This window comes from Haliotis asinina, chromosome 3, assembly GCF_037392515.1.
Source record: "Haliotis asinina isolate JCU_RB_2024 chromosome 3, JCU_Hal_asi_v2, whole genome shotgun sequence".
Classification (NCBI taxonomy): Eukaryota; Metazoa; Mollusca; class Gastropoda; order Lepetellida; family Haliotidae; genus Haliotis; species Haliotis asinina.
In genome coordinates this window covers 38,010,461-38,026,316 of record NC_090282.1, presented here as the reverse complement: position 1 = coordinate 38,026,316, position 15,856 = coordinate 38,010,461, and the positions used below count along the sequence as shown (strand labels likewise).

At 41.1% G+C, this 15,856-nt stretch overlaps 1 protein-coding gene across 2 annotated transcripts; it reads right to left on the bottom strand.

Annotated features, from left to right (window-relative positions):
* Window positions 1-4,878: 4,878 nt before the first annotated feature.
* On the bottom strand, window positions 4,879-8,377 carry LOC137277961 (uncharacterized). Of its 2 annotated transcripts, none has more exons than XM_067809978.1 (4): window positions 8,042-8,377; window positions 7,112-7,565; window positions 6,750-6,887; window positions 4,879-6,121 (listed from the first exon to the last, which is right to left on the bottom strand). In XM_067809978.1, the coding sequence occupies exons 2-4, from the start codon at window positions 7,353-7,355 to the stop codon at window positions 5,952-5,954; spliced, it is 552 nt and encodes a 183-aa protein (XP_067666079.1). In that variant the 5' UTR covers window positions 7,356-7,565; window positions 8,042-8,377; the 3' UTR covers window positions 4,879-5,951. The 2 variants fall into 2 exon arrangements, with proteins under 2 accessions (XP_067666079.1, XP_067666080.1); XM_067809979.1 differs by having other exon boundaries at window positions 7,112-7,649; window positions 8,042-8,331.
* Window positions 8,378-15,856: the final 7,479 nt, after the last annotated feature.

The following is a 15,856-nucleotide window of genomic DNA, read 5'->3' as shown; positions in this document are numbered from 1 at the left end:
TACACACTACCGGCGTTCTGAGACTAGCTGTTAGTCTAGCCATATATGTGTACACACACACACACACACACACAAAAAAAAAAAAAAAAAAGAAGAAGATATAACACAAGACGCCGGTAGTTTTAAATACGACACACACACCGGCTACACACTACCGGCGTTCTGAGACTAGCTGTTAGTCTAGCCATATATGTACACACACACAGACACACACACACACACACACACACACACACGATATATAACACAAGACGCCGGTACGTTTGAATACGACACACACACCGGCTACACACTCCCGGCGTCTTGTGTTATATCCGGGTCCAACGTTTTGGTAGTTTTGATTACGACAAAATGCAGCAGTACTGACTGAACACCTGGACCCCTGACCGTGCAATGGGTCTATGGCCTACAGTTATAAATGAATCGACCGAAATGAATCGATAAATGGATCGTTAAAATATGTGCACAACTATTACTGGAATGTCAGTATAAGTGTTACTCGTCACACTCCTCTACTGAGTAGGAGGTCACGTTAGGTAACCTTTGAGATTGACCAATCAGAACACAGCTTACCAAATTGCGCCATGGACATTTGCACATATACCTTTTCATCTTTTACCTCGAAAAGTTTTGTACCTGAACGATTCCGACTGCTATTTTCCGAACGATTGTATCCTTACGATGCACGTCGAACATGCTACAACACTGTGAACAGTTAGTGATCAGACACTGAAAATAGCGGTTTTGTCAATTTTCTCGGATGTCTTGCTAGCGGAAATATTAGCTAATGGTAACTGTGTCGTCAGAAAGTCCTAAACTGCAGATCAAATATCTGACTGTTTTTTATGCAAAGTTTCGTTTGTTGAGGGATCAGTGTCAGTGACTGGGGAGTTTTGTAAGTCCCGCCAAACCCAAAGCAGTAGCCGCTGGCTTATTGGTTTTATCCGTTCGGCCGTTTGATTGGACGGTCATAGGTCGCACAAAGATCACCTGACGAGACCCTCTACTGTGGTTTGTTTGGCTCAGTGTAGGAGTTCACAAGTGTACAAGTGATATAACATACTCTGCAACAGAATTATGGACGAGGGAGTGAGTGAGTGAGTGAGTTGATATTGTAGGTGAGTGTGGAGGAGGACTGGATGACGACTCTGCTAGTCGTAATGTTAGACGTAGTTTGGTGAGCCGTTGCTATTTAGAAACCAGGTACTAATATACATTTCACTTAATTTGTTTAACTGTCTTTGTACAATTTAAACAATGTCATGGGCATGTGTGCGTGCGTGCGTGCGTGCGTGCGTGCGTGCGTGCGTGCGTGTGTACTTTGGGTTTTCTCTTGTCACTCAGTCCAGGAGTCGGCGATGTGTCATTGCTTCCAATGATATTCACACACCGTATTGAAGATATGACCCTTACACGAGCCTACTCACTCATACATCACCTTGTCAGACCGACCTCAACCCACACCAGTCCCAAATACAATCACCCTCTTCCCCAGCTCCAAACTAACCCAACCCACGCTGCAAAAAAATGGCTTTTTTAACCGCTTTGATAACTTTACCTCCAGTTGTTCCTTTCACAACCCTTTAGGGACAATCGAGGATGTACCTGCTACGGAGATTCCCAAGGGCGCTCGGAAGTTTATTCACGGAGCCACCATGAAATGTCTGAGTAAAATGTTTTAATGCAAATAAGTGGAAGACCTGTGCATCAATGACAAAGTTAGTGTTCGATGTAACTCTCCAGCTGGACTATCAAAGTGCGCGCCGTTATTTTCAGGGGTTCCTTTCACGAAGCAACCTTTACCAAGGTTAACCTTAACTCCCATTCTTTAACACTGCACAAAGGTTACCATAGTAACTCACGATCACTTTAGTGCTTCGGGAACTGGAACACCGATGGACACATAACATGCCTTCGCATGTATTAAGACATCATCACTGTTTGACACGCACACGCACCCACGCATGCACGCACATACTTACATACATATGCATACATACATTCAAAACCATTCTGACTTCTTTCTCGGTATCCCATCTGGGCGTACAGTGGACTACTATTGACACGAACCAAAATGAGAGGTCCCTTTGAGGACGTGTAATCTGAGTTAACAGCACATCGACTTTCATTTCAGTTCAGACTGAAGTACCACAAGTAATCGTTTACTGTAAACATAAGACCATTTGTTTTGTGTCACCTTCATGTGTGTTACCTGACATTCAGACTATCATTACTATGTTCTCAAGCTTCGTGTTACCTATGTTTATTAACACCATTTTATGTATCGAAAAAAGTCATTGCTTGTGCGACGTTTGTATTGTAGGTGTATGGTGCGGGACACATAAATAACGGGTGAATTGATGACGACATTAGATAACTGTCTGGTACATAAAGGTTATAATACGCGATAAGCTCTATTATCAGGTAATGTCAGTTTAAACTCTGTCGTCAAGAACGCTTTTCGTCTCGTGTAAGGGGCGGTGGGGTAGCCTAGTGGTTAAAGCGTTCGCTCCTCACGCGGGTCGATTCTCCACATGGGTACAATGTGTGAAGCCCATTTCTGGTGTCTCTCGTAGTGTTATTGCTGGAACATTGATAAAAGCGGCGTAAAACACAACTTGTGTGACCATTTTGCCTGTCTGTGCACAATAATTTGCGTTTCGCGACAGTGTCGGCAATGGGTCAGAGACAACAGTCAATTAAGTCAAAACTGAACCCGTTTCTTAAGCAGTGACGTGTGTACAATAACAAAGAAGTTGACATCCATACTATTTTGTCTTATACTTGAATACCAACTTTTATGTGCTTCTCATTCGTTGTGTCCCCTGCCATGATGTCGCTGGAATATTGTCCTCGTCAAGTATATCCCCCAAAGCCTCATTAGATTGATTTGACCTTGGATCTATCAATATTGTATGTGTGTTTCGAATATGAAACACACATATCCCGTATCCCTGCAGTTTCCCGAGATTCTCGTTAATAAAAGGGTTCAACATGACCGATGTAGCTACGTCAGCGTTCACATTGGCCTTCTTTAACCATGCCACGCCAACGGATGCCGATTTATCAGTTGGCTTGACACACTATCGCGTTGAACACAACATGAAGTTCGTACTTTTATGGACCCGTGAAGGTCCCGGGATAGAATAGGTCTTCAGCAACCCATGCTTGCCATAAAACACGACTATGCTATGAGGCGACTAACGGGATCGGGTGGTCAGACTCGCTGACTTGCTTGACACATGTCATCGGCTCCCAGTTGCGCAGATCGAGGCTCATGTTATTGATCACTGGATTGTCTGTTCCAGACTCGATTATTTACAGACCGCCGCAGTGTAGCTGGAATATTGCTGAGTACGGCGTAAACCTTAACTCACCCATCGTACTTTTATGTGGAAGCGTTATTAATTGTGTACCAATGCTCCAGGTGTAATCCATGTTGAAAGTCTGTGTAGGACAGTAGTTCTGGAACGTATTCCAAGGAACTACACCCGATGGGTATACACTGTCATGTCCATACACTGTCATGTTCATATATGGTCATGTTCATATATGGTCATGTTCATATATGGTCATGTCCATACACTGTCACGTCGATACCCTTGTATATGCCACGTGGATTACAAGTGCCTTCAGTTAAACACTGCGTCTTTCACATTATTTTAAGGCCCATACAATAATTTTACGTTGGACACCCAGACGTCACTCAAACAATACGCACCATACTCTGATAATATAAATGCCTTAACTTTAAAGGTCACATGCAACGTAAAACTTTGCAGATTCTGATACCGTTCGGTATACACTTACCGAAACAAGACGCATGCGCAGAGAATAGGTTCGCGGTGCTTGAAACAGTCTGCGTGCCCGGAGTATGAGGTCGTGAGCAATAGTCTAATCTTGGTTGTGTACACAAACAAGTAAATAATCTACTCGTTACATAAAAAAACTTGTTGATTGTAGTAAGCAGCCTCTGTCACAGAGAAAGCTCAATGTCTGGTTTATTGACACCAATATATGTCTGCCTGCCTGCCTGTCTGCCAAAGACAATATACCATAGACAGTTTCAATCATTGGCCACGTGCAGTTTTAACTTAACACCTATCGGGGTATACGCCATAAACAAAATACATTGATTTATGACTTGTGCACCCGAGTCCCGTCTCAGGAGGTGTGATACTTGTACACATGACATGATTTTATGTCTGTGGGTTGCAAACAAACTACATCCATTATTTTTCGGATGACTGGATCTGACGCAAACTGGTGCAAACTCTGATTAGTGTCAAGTCTTGTTTTGTACTTGGACGAATGACAGTTTCCAGCCACGCAGTAGTTCACCATCTCTACTGAGATGAATTTTACTGGAAATTCAGAGAACATGTATTTACAAAACCCAATATCTCTATATACGTTCTTTATGGATAACAATTTCTTCCAGTGTATATGATTTTGTTTGACAACGGTATATGAATCTCAATTCTTTGAATGTCATTTAGAAGTGAAAATACATAAGAATGAAGATTTTTATGGATATCAACTTCTTTATGTGAGAACACAACGTTTCGGAGTTAATGCTTACTCCTTCATCAGGTGATCTTCATTCTTAGGTATATGAATCTGTACTGAAACGACGCATCAAGTGCAATAAAAGAAGTTGTTACCCATAAAGAATCTTACTTTTTTGTGACTCGCCACACTTCTAAAATGCCCATCAAACATATCACACTGTACACACAATGAATACTCGGCGTAATGAACCAGCCAATCGGAAGCTCGTTACACTCAGGTGCACATGACTGGGTTCGGTCAGTCGAGGGCTTCGTTTCGAGGGAAGTAAGCCCAAGTACAAAATATTGCACTTTTGAATCACGATTGTACGCTTATATTTTTGTTTATTTGTTTTTTCACAAGCAACAACGTATATTATATGTCATGAATAAGTGATAATTGTGTTTTAATTATGTTTGAATTTTTGGTTGCATGTAACCTTTAAGAATGCACGTACACAACGGTCTCAAATCCTTGGTTTAGTCTTAACGCAAGCAATTCGTGTTACACGAATCGCCTTGTATCCATCGTCACGCAGAAGACCCGGGTTCGATTCCCCACATGCGTATAATGAGTGAAGTCCATTTCTGGTGTCGTCCGCCTTGACATTGCTGGCATATTGGAAAAACCCGCGTGAGACTCACTCATTCACTCACTCACTCCAACAAATGACTCCCGCAATGCATATTGCACATCATTGTCAAGTTCATACAATACTTTTGGACAGACCTACAAGAATTCAGAAATACATGGTACACAATACGGTAACTAATGTTACATATAAAAACCTATATCATATTTTAATAATCCGTCGCCATATCCCGATCTGGTAGAAAAACATAATCCAATACGTGATGATGCCGATGTTTCTGCAACCCGTCTCTTGCACATCATGAATATTCATAAAGACATGAACTGCTGGCACCATGGTATATATGTTATGTGCCATGAGAAGACAGTACATACTGTTCATTATTGCCATCACCCAATGTGACATTCGTGTTGCACATCTCATCTTTTCCTATACTACCTCTTAAATGAGCATGTATTGGTGACAGTGTCTGCTTTGCGATTTAATGGAATCGAGGGTATTGATAATCCAATCCCCTGTGTCCGTTTTACGGTTGACTGTATAACTATAGTTCTTAAGTTGTCCATTCACCAGTCGCCATTTCAATGGGCATCTCGTCATGACCACATGCTGGAAGACTGTATAACTATAGTTCTTAAGTTGTCCATTCACCAGTTGCCATTTCAATGGACATCTCATCATGACCACATGCTGAAAGACCTGATTCCTCTTCTTTCGTCGCACGGACGTTTCTTGGATCATAAATGTCATTATTCATACCTCTCTGACCAGCCCCTGCTATTACATTGTCCAGCAGACATCGACCTCGTTATCTGAGGCTGACGTAGCCTGTCCTTGTTTTACCCTCATAGATGAATAGGCCGCCAGCACCAATGCAGTTCAGAGCACCGATCACTTCGAAAGCAAATCCCCAGTTGAGGTCTTCATCCGAGTCATGCCTCGCCCAAAATATTATGAGTCCAATAATTGTGGAGAGAGCTGTTAAAAAAGAGCAACCATATTCCGTAACCAGTCTCAGCTAAGAGTGAGTGAGTTTGGTTTTACGCCGCTTTTAGCAATATTCCAGCGATATCACGGCGGGGGACACCAGAAAATGGGCCTCACACATTGTACCCATGTGGGGAATCGAACCCGGGTCTTCGGCGTGACGAGCGAACGCTTTAACCACTAGGCTACCCCACCGCCCCCTCAGCTAAGACAGTCAGCTGAAATCCAATTACATCACGAACATTTATGAATCGCTATCAGATAGTGATGAACATAGGTGTTCGCAAAAAGTTGGAAACAAATGGCATTTCAAATGGTATATCGTTTAGTTTCTGATCTCGCTAAGAAATACTCAGACTAAATGACAGCATGTTGTTATTGAGTCTTTGCTTGACAAATCAGCATAGACTGATATTTCTCAACAAAGATACTATGCTTGACAACGGGATAAATTAACTGGCAATAATGCCTGGCCTTACGAATCCCATTGGCCTATAATACATGATTGTTAATACTTCAGGTAAAACAGACAGGTGGTCAGCTTTGAACAGTCGAATCTTATTTAAGCGGTATTTAATGGCAAGATCCGAATAACATTTATTCAGAAAATAATACCCACCTGACGCCAAACTCGTTGCCGCACTGGAAAAGACTGCTGTTCTTGAACCCAGGTACATGTACCACCCCACACAGAACAGGGCAGCTACCTCAAACACCAGTCCCACCGTCTCGAGCACCTGCACGCCTTCGAACCATCCTGCAAGTACAGTGTCAAGGCCGCGTTAACGCCAGGGCCGTGAAACTCCAACATGAAATAAAGTACTACGAGGAAAGAGATTACATAGGCATCAATTACCACGAACACCTAAAAGCGGCGCAAAACCATACTCTCTTACTAAGACCATAGAAGGAGAGTCATTTCTGGTGACCTTCCATAACGTTGTCCTTCACATAACAACGAATGATAAATGAAAGTCTTACCCGGCTGATCGTACAGGTAATCACATCCTAACACTTCCTCTCCGCAGACTTTCCATAATCCTTTGTTCGCTTTCCCCACTGCTGTCTCCACTTCCACCCAGTCAGGGACGCTGAATCCAGTTATGTGGAATATAATTCCGACGCCCAAAATAATCAGCCCGATTTTCGAATACCGTGACCCAGATAAACTTCGTGACAACGCCATTTTGTGTATCCGGTTAACACCAACGCTCGGAACGTGCATTTAATTACGCCACCCCAGTTCCGGGTAAAGTTTTAATCACAGTTCCGTTGATACATGGATGGCGCGCTTAGCAACGTTTCGCAGTGAATCCTTTGTAAATCGTCTTTGTTGTGTCACATATTCTGTGACAAAAGATTAGTGAATATCTGCGAGATTTTCTCTGTAGATGAAGATCTTTCGCTGTTATGTACGTGGATCTCTGTGGTTAAGCTACCCAAAGACAAGAACATGTCATCATAATTTCACTGAAGATTAATACCGATCCATTTTAGGTCGAACAAACCATTATCATATCTGAAAAAATGAATGTGAAAACACAAACGTGATACCCCACACCAATAATACGTCTATCAGAAAGTTCAGTAAATGTTCATAACACTACTTTATCTGTATTTCCGCTACAGTCAATTTGAAGTTAGATTTCCTAGAAGTCATTCATACGAAAGCGGAAGGTAAGGCAAGAGACACTGTCACTTACACTCATGCTGCACTGAAGAAGCTACACGTAAGCCATAACCATCACTGTATTTTGAAATTTTATTAAAATAAAATTAATGTTAGGTATTTAGCACAGAGGTAATGTTGGCATGGTATTTTAAATCGTGTCAAATCATGGGTCGAATCCCACATCTGGACATAAATCCTCATAATTCGCGTAACATCACAAAAATAAATACATCACTTACCACTGACTGATCTTCTCTCTTGGATGTAGACTGCCAACGAGGTAGTGTGCATTGAGACACCATGTACGTACTTAAGGAAAAAGGTCAGATGATTTGCGATGGTATGAAACTGATATCGACAGCGTATTGTTATCACATGATAGACATGAGTCCGTTAGTCAAGGTCCCTGGCCTATACTTACTTATGTGACCTGATGCATTAATCTTTGTATAATATCTCCGACACTCGAATGTTTGTTATCACCGGGATATGTAACACCTCGTTACCGTCCGCTTTGTCACAACCGCCCGAACTCCTCAGATACGCCGCAAGGTTCGTCAACGATCACGCAATGTGCTTGTTGTAAGTGTGAGTAACGCGGATGTGTTCCGTTGAAATAACCCAGTCAGCTGGTGAGTGTTTTTGGTGTGTATAGAAGGATATAATGATCAGTTATAACAGCGCATGAACAGAGAGAAATGACACTGCTATCGACATGTCAAGTTTTCCTTGTTTAAATTATGTTTCCCACCCAGTTGTAGTTTTATTATCCAACGAGAGGGAAGACTATGGTGTTGCTGCGTGAATGTGTGAGTGAGTGAGTTTAGTTTTACGCCGCATTCAGCAATATTCCAGCTATATGGCGGCTGTCTGTAAATACTGGAGTCTGGACCAGACAATCCAGTGATCAACAACATGAGCATCGATCTGTGCAATTGGGAACCAATGACATGTGTCAAGCAAGTCAGCGAACCTGACCACCCGATCCTGTTAGTCGCCTCTTACGACAAACATAGTCGCCTTTTATGGCAAGCATGGGTTGGTGAAGGCCTACTCTACCCCGGGACCTTCACGGGTCGAGTGGATGTGTGAGTGATTAGGGTTTGGGATTCGCACATCATTGGGGGGATTGAGTGGCTGTGTTGCATTGTTTCCCTGGTGCTCATCCTGTCAGTCACTAGTTCACCTGGGCCCTGATCCACAAAACCTTCGTAGCGCTATGACATTCGCAAGCCTTTGATAAACTGTAGTTATGACCGGCAGATCGTAACCGTATGCACGCGCGAGGGATCGGGACCTCGACCCAAGTTTGTATTCAATTTGTATTTAACGGCCCACCAACATACTTGTATAGCACACAGTCTCTCTCTCTCTCTCTCTCTCTCTCTCTCTCTCTCTCTCTCACACACACACACACACACACACACACACACATTTGTGCATTACATTGTTTAAATTGTACAAAGACAGTTAAAGGAATTAAGTGAAATGTATATCAGTACCTTGTTTCTAAATAGCAACGGGTCACCAAACTACGTCTAACATTACGACTAGCAGAGTCGTCATCCAGTCCTCCTCCACACTCACCTACAATATCAACTCACTCACTCACTCACTCACTCACTCACTTGCCCATAATTCTATTGCAGAGTGTGTTATATCACTTGTTTGAATTGTTGGGTATTTTAGGAATGTATGCTGTTTCTTCTGGGCAAATGTCTGATCCCCTGTAATCCAGAATATAACATGTCTAGAATCCAACACTGTCTGAGCCGGAACAGTAATGCTATCTTGTCAGTGTAGTTCAGTGGGTGAGTGAGTGAGTTTAGTTTTACGCCGCTTATAGCAATATTCCAGCAATATCACGACAGAGGACTTGAGACGTACCAACACTCACTTTTGTCCTGAAAGTTTGTTGAATGACCATTGAAACACGGGTGAAAACGAAGTGTGCAACCCATATCAACGCCCACCCCATCTCTTTTCTCAATTGTGGGCACCCGTTCTCTCTCAAAGACCAGTATCCGACCCTGAGTGATCACATTCTGTTTTTTCTACCTTTTACACAATTTCGCTAAAGATTTTTCGTTCCATTGTTACTTATCCCAGAGAGGGTTAATAATGTCACAGTCAGGGTGAAGTATATGTCTTCACTAGACGCCATATTCTTCAAGCCAGCCAAACTCTCCTTTCCGCAGGGGAAGTAACAAGAATATGAGTGACGTTAAATAAGAGTTGTCTCTCTCAGACTACGGAAACATCTCATTTTTCAAATGTGTTTCAAATATACTACCCATGAAAAGTGTAGACACACTTAAAGCACACACTCAATGTCATGTTTAAAAATCTGGTGACATCTAGGATGAATTTATTCACTAACTTAAGAGAACCTTTTATGTTGATGAATTGTAGGAGGTAATGCACGACATTGCTGAAAAGCCATTAAAATATTGTGCATGTGAACAGCTGTCTTTGCGTTTTGTTACAAATTCGCCAATTTTCACTGGATTTTATCATTTACTGAACTCATGATAGTAGTCTTTTCAGTGTTATCAATTTGTTTGACAATACAGCATTTCATGTGTAAACAGTACCTATAAACACAATGGAATATTTTCAAAATGTAGTTGACTGAAAAAGTGGCTACATTTAGACTAGGGAGCCTTAACCTTTGTATATCCAGTAAAATATACCCACACAAATATCTCTACGCCACAGTATGCACACCATTTCCAGTTTCCATGATGTCATGTGTTCAATTAATCATTGAATCATTTATGCATACACATGAACATTTTATTTTTCTTCACCAGATTTTTGGTGCTTAATGTCTGCCTCCCTGACATGCAAAAAATACCATGTTCTGACGTATAGTTTCAACTGGCTTTACAAATTGTCGCTTGTTTTGTTTGGTCGGTGGTGTAGCCTAATTGTTAAAGTGTCCGCTCCTCACACTGAAGACAAGAGTTCGATTCCCCACATAGGGAGAGTGTGTGAAGTAATATTTCTGGAATATTACTAAAAGCATCTTCGATAATCTCCATACATCTCCATTAGTAGAGATGTATCGGAACGTATTCCCTGGTGATTTTCGAGGATGTAATAAAAGCGGCGTAAAAACATACTCACCCACTCTTGTTTACTATTTTGAAGTGACTGTAAATCGTCTGGGTTTGAAAATAATAAAAGCAGCAACAAAAACTTATCAATATTCATAAAATATTGTTCCAGCGCATATTCCCTTGTAACATGACCCTGTTTCTATCAAACAAAAGCGACAAAACCATGTCAAGATCCTTGAGCAGAGGAGAAATTGAGAAGTTTTACGCTGTTTATAGCCATATTCCATCAATATCACTAGACACTAGAAATGGTCTCACATATTGTACCCATGTGAAGGAGGATCGAACCAAAGTCTTCGGTGTGACGAATAGCTTTAACCACTGGGCTACCCTACCGCCCCAAGAACAGAGGTAGCATATTAAAAGTTAAACAGCTATTGCCGTGGAAGAGGTACAAAACATTTCTTGTGATAATTGATCATGTCTCTGTATGTAAGTTTGTCGACGTAAGCAAACGGGTTTGTCCTCAAAATGTAAAACAATTATATCATTAAAGTAACTGTTCCATTGGCACATATCTTTAATTTAAGCTGTAACTTCTATATTTCGTGAACGCGACGTTCTGCTACAGATTCATTTACCGTTGTCAACCAGCTTGATCCATAAAATTTATCTATATGTATATTGTACTCCCAAACTTCTAACATGCCACTCAGAGAAGGAGACAAAACTCTTCCCTCACCTAAACTTTGGTCGGTTTATTGTAGCTATGTGACGGCGATCTGTATGGATAATCGAGTCTGGACCAGACAATTCAGTGATCAACAGCATGAGCATGGATCCGTGCATGGAGCAAGAGCAACTGGGGTACGATGACATGCGTCAAACAGGTAAGTGAGTCTGACCACCCGATCCCATTAGTCGCCTCCTACCACAAGCATGGGTTGCTGAAGGCAAATTCTAAATCGGATCTTCACGGATATCCTCACTTATAAGAAAGTTTGGATATAGGCAGGGTCGACTGTAAGGTGTCGACCATATTATGCGCATGTGTTTAGGAAGCGTATTCGAAGAACATAATATGATTCTTAATATCTGAAAGATTACTCGTGAATGAAATGAGGTCTCACTCACCCCTGAGTGTACACTGTGGATGTACAGTTTAACACATGAAGTTGACTTCCAACTCATGCAAGTATATACTTAGGCATTCAGACGCACCTAGATGTAATTTCACGTTTTTTATTCAGGTTGCAAATGACAAGATGTCGAGAATTCGACTCGGTATCCTGAAAAAAAGAGATGATGATAATAATAATAATCATAACAATGATTGTTTCATTCCATACAATATCACATCGATCAGACAACAAAGACTGAAAACGAAACCTGCAACCATTGTTCACAAATGCACCACATATGTCCTTGACCTTTGAAAGACGTAATGATGAAGAGTATTTTTAATTTCAGCGTTCATTATTGTAAAGGGACCACATGTGTAATTTACTTAACACTGACACTTCACTTCTTTCAAAGTCCCCGTTCACAGAGGTTACACAGAAAGTGTTTAAAACACTGATTAATTTTGTGATTTGGTCGGCCGTGGTTTCATCAAATGTATTTTCAGATCCACAGTTGCAGCAGCTGATTGTATAAAGAGATCTCAGAGCAAATATTTCTCTTTTTCTCCTACGATGATTTCCAGTATCAGCAAATAATAGCCCAAACCATGCTGCTGATTGACAAAATAATGGCCAGTTCACGATCCAAGACAACTAGTTTCCAAGCCTGACCACTCATCTTTTAAAAACACATGATGACCTTTATCGAGGGTTCGACTACTGATTATGCTCGTAGGCTTGGAAACACTCTTTCCGTTCTCGTTCGTTCTTTTACACCAGCTTCCCGAGATAGTATAAGAAGTAGCGATGAGCAAAACTTACTTGGCGTTCTGTAGAAAAGCGTCGCTTCCCTATGCCCCTTTCAAAGGAGCCGCACGCTCGCGACAATATTTAACGTGACTGATGGCAAACTGGAAAAGGGTCACACAAGGAACATAAGACATATGCCCAAATTCCCAAATACAGTGGAAGCTGTAAAAAACGAATCTGTCCAATCTGGCAAGTTGTCAACACCGACACAAAATCTCAGTCCCATCCACGACTTGCACATTTATCATCAGCTCTACAATCCGGAACATTGTCTAAACCAGATTATTTCTTCAGTCCCAATGAGTGCCGGTTTTGACAGATTCCACTGTAACCACTATAATTCTTTTGTTCATTGCTTAATGTTCCTATCAGCAACATTCCTGCAGCAATCGTTGGTGGCGCAGTAAACAGTGCTAACACATCCACTAACTGACAAACGCAACTTTCGAAAATAATGAAATCTCATAAAAACAAACGTTTACGCTTACGTGTTAAAAAACAGACAAAAACAGACTTGCGTTTCTTTTGCTGTTCATTATACATATGGTGCCTACACGCGTTTTACCAAATTTCAAGAAACTTCGGTTCAGATAAACTGCCAATCAAATCATTGTACAGTGTAAAGAATGTAATATAAAATAAATAGCAAAGAAGTTTGTCGTCAACCTACAGCTTGCAGGATATTTTCCATTGCTTTTTCTGTATTTGGCTTGCTCTGAAAAGAACAAGGGCAGTGATGTAAAGGCAATCAATGCTGTTTTATCAACAACTGAGATATTCCAAGCCTATGACATATTTTGAGAATACCAATGTCAGACAGGGTTACAAATAATATTTCTGTAATATTACATTTTCGCCTTAAATATCTCTTCGTCTTCTTTCATAAATCTATGTGAAAGGTATATGTGTTTCATAGTTGTCTAAAGAGGCACTCAGCGATGCATACCAATTTAGCACAGAGTCAGTACAAGACAAATCGACCTTTACTTGGTTACTGGAGAAAAGTTTCGACTTGACCCCCCAGGAACAGTACCTAGTACTGCCTGGCGATACTTATGGTAAGGTCAACAGGAGCAACCCCCGCTAGCTGACAATCTCCAAGAAATTACCAGAATTGTGTTTTCTAAACTATGGAAAACACGTGCAGCGTACAAATTATCAACCAGCTGTAGTAACAAAAACATACTCTATACAAAGGTACCAATAAAAATTTAAATGAAGTTGGCGAAAAACGCTGTCAGTGACATGAGCAATACACAGTACTAGAAAACCATCTGAATTTATTCTAAACATGGATAGGCTTGCCAATATATAAAAGATTACCTATATCAACAAAATGCATGAGAAACATGGTGACGTGAAACTGTCTAGGAATAAGATGCATGGAATACGAATGCCCCAATATATTCCCTTATGAGTGTACAGATACCGTGCTGCACAGAGGCATTCGTAACTACTCGCCACTTTCCGTGACCTACAAGACACGTACCTGTATAGTACGCCATAACTGCCTTGAATCGTGGCAAACCAATAAAATGTGAATGAGGTCAACTACATCATTTGTGATCAGCGATTTTTATAACTATTTCCGTAAAAATTGTCTTGCTACTGATATTTGTTAACGACATAACAAAAATGGTTTTCATGTTGCATGAATTTCTAGCAGTAGCCACTTTTGGAAATTCAGAGTTATCTTTCCTTGGAATTAGTCTACTAAACAGTTATGGCGTACTCCGGGTCTGTTTGTGTTCAGGCAAGGCCCAGTCGTAAACATGGACACGAGAGTGGTACGACTCGTCACCTGGTTTGCCGGAATAACACGAGTAGCTACGAATGATGCTGAAGTATACTAAGTAGGCTGAGCTGTGCCGGACAGCAATGAACACGATGCGCCGTAAGGATAATAACGGATTGTTTAGCGCCTGGTTTTCACCATACGGTGCTCAACGGCGCAGAAATTACAATCTGATAATTATTACCTAAATAAATGGGTACCCATTTTCTGCTGGGCGAACAAAGGCAATATAACCTGCCTAAGGTGAGACCACATGTAATGTGCTTCGTTGTTGAGCAATACTGAAGTCTTATACATTCTGAGGAGTCAAGCTGCCAGACACGGTCGCCCATCCAAGACGTTGCTAAACATCAATTGATTTGTGACTTGAGCTCTACACACCACCACCTTCGCCTGTCAATCCCGATGTGAAAAATGTGATGGAAGGTGGAAGATGGTTGTGTTGATCCTGGACAAAGGCTTCTAACGAGTCCCATTAACCCTTTCAAAGCCATAGACCGAAATACCGGCCTGGGAATAGTCGAGTCAAAATTATATATGATATATATAGTTTCAGGAACCTGATGATACATTTATCAAATCTATCACTTTTCATGATGCATGAAAACACGTATTACATTTCAAATGGCCATATATTAATGACAGGATTAGAATTATAAACTATTTTTCGCAATGTTATTGGGGAAAAACGACACATACTTCGGCAACGGGTCCACATCAGGTTTCATAATGAGCAAATTATCTGTGTTTCGAGAAAATAATTACACAAATCAAATAAACTCAAGAATAAAAGCAACAACAATTATCATTAAAGTTGTCGAACGTACATCATAACTTACTATTTCCATCTTTATTGTGCGATCGTGTAATGTAATTCAAGTGACACCTCGGCTTTCGTCGCTTCGAACTTTACGCTCGGACACGATGTTTAATGCTAAAATATATGTAGAAACCTTGCACGATACGTCCTCTAAGTTCCATAATATACGTATAGATGGTGACGTTTGTGTCGCACGTTCAGAATAGCAAGATTTTACCCGAAACTTTCGTCTGAATCGATAGATTTACGTTTCAGATGACAGTATCCATTGCTGTTATCTGATTGGCTGACTTAGGTCACGTGCCTCACTTTGACCAACCACGATCCTTATAACAGACTATGGCGAAAAGGCGTCATTAGGAACCAATATTTATCCAATAAAATTTCTTCTTACAACTGTGAAAATATTCTTGGCAAGGGCATAATAGTACTATTGTTGATGTTCG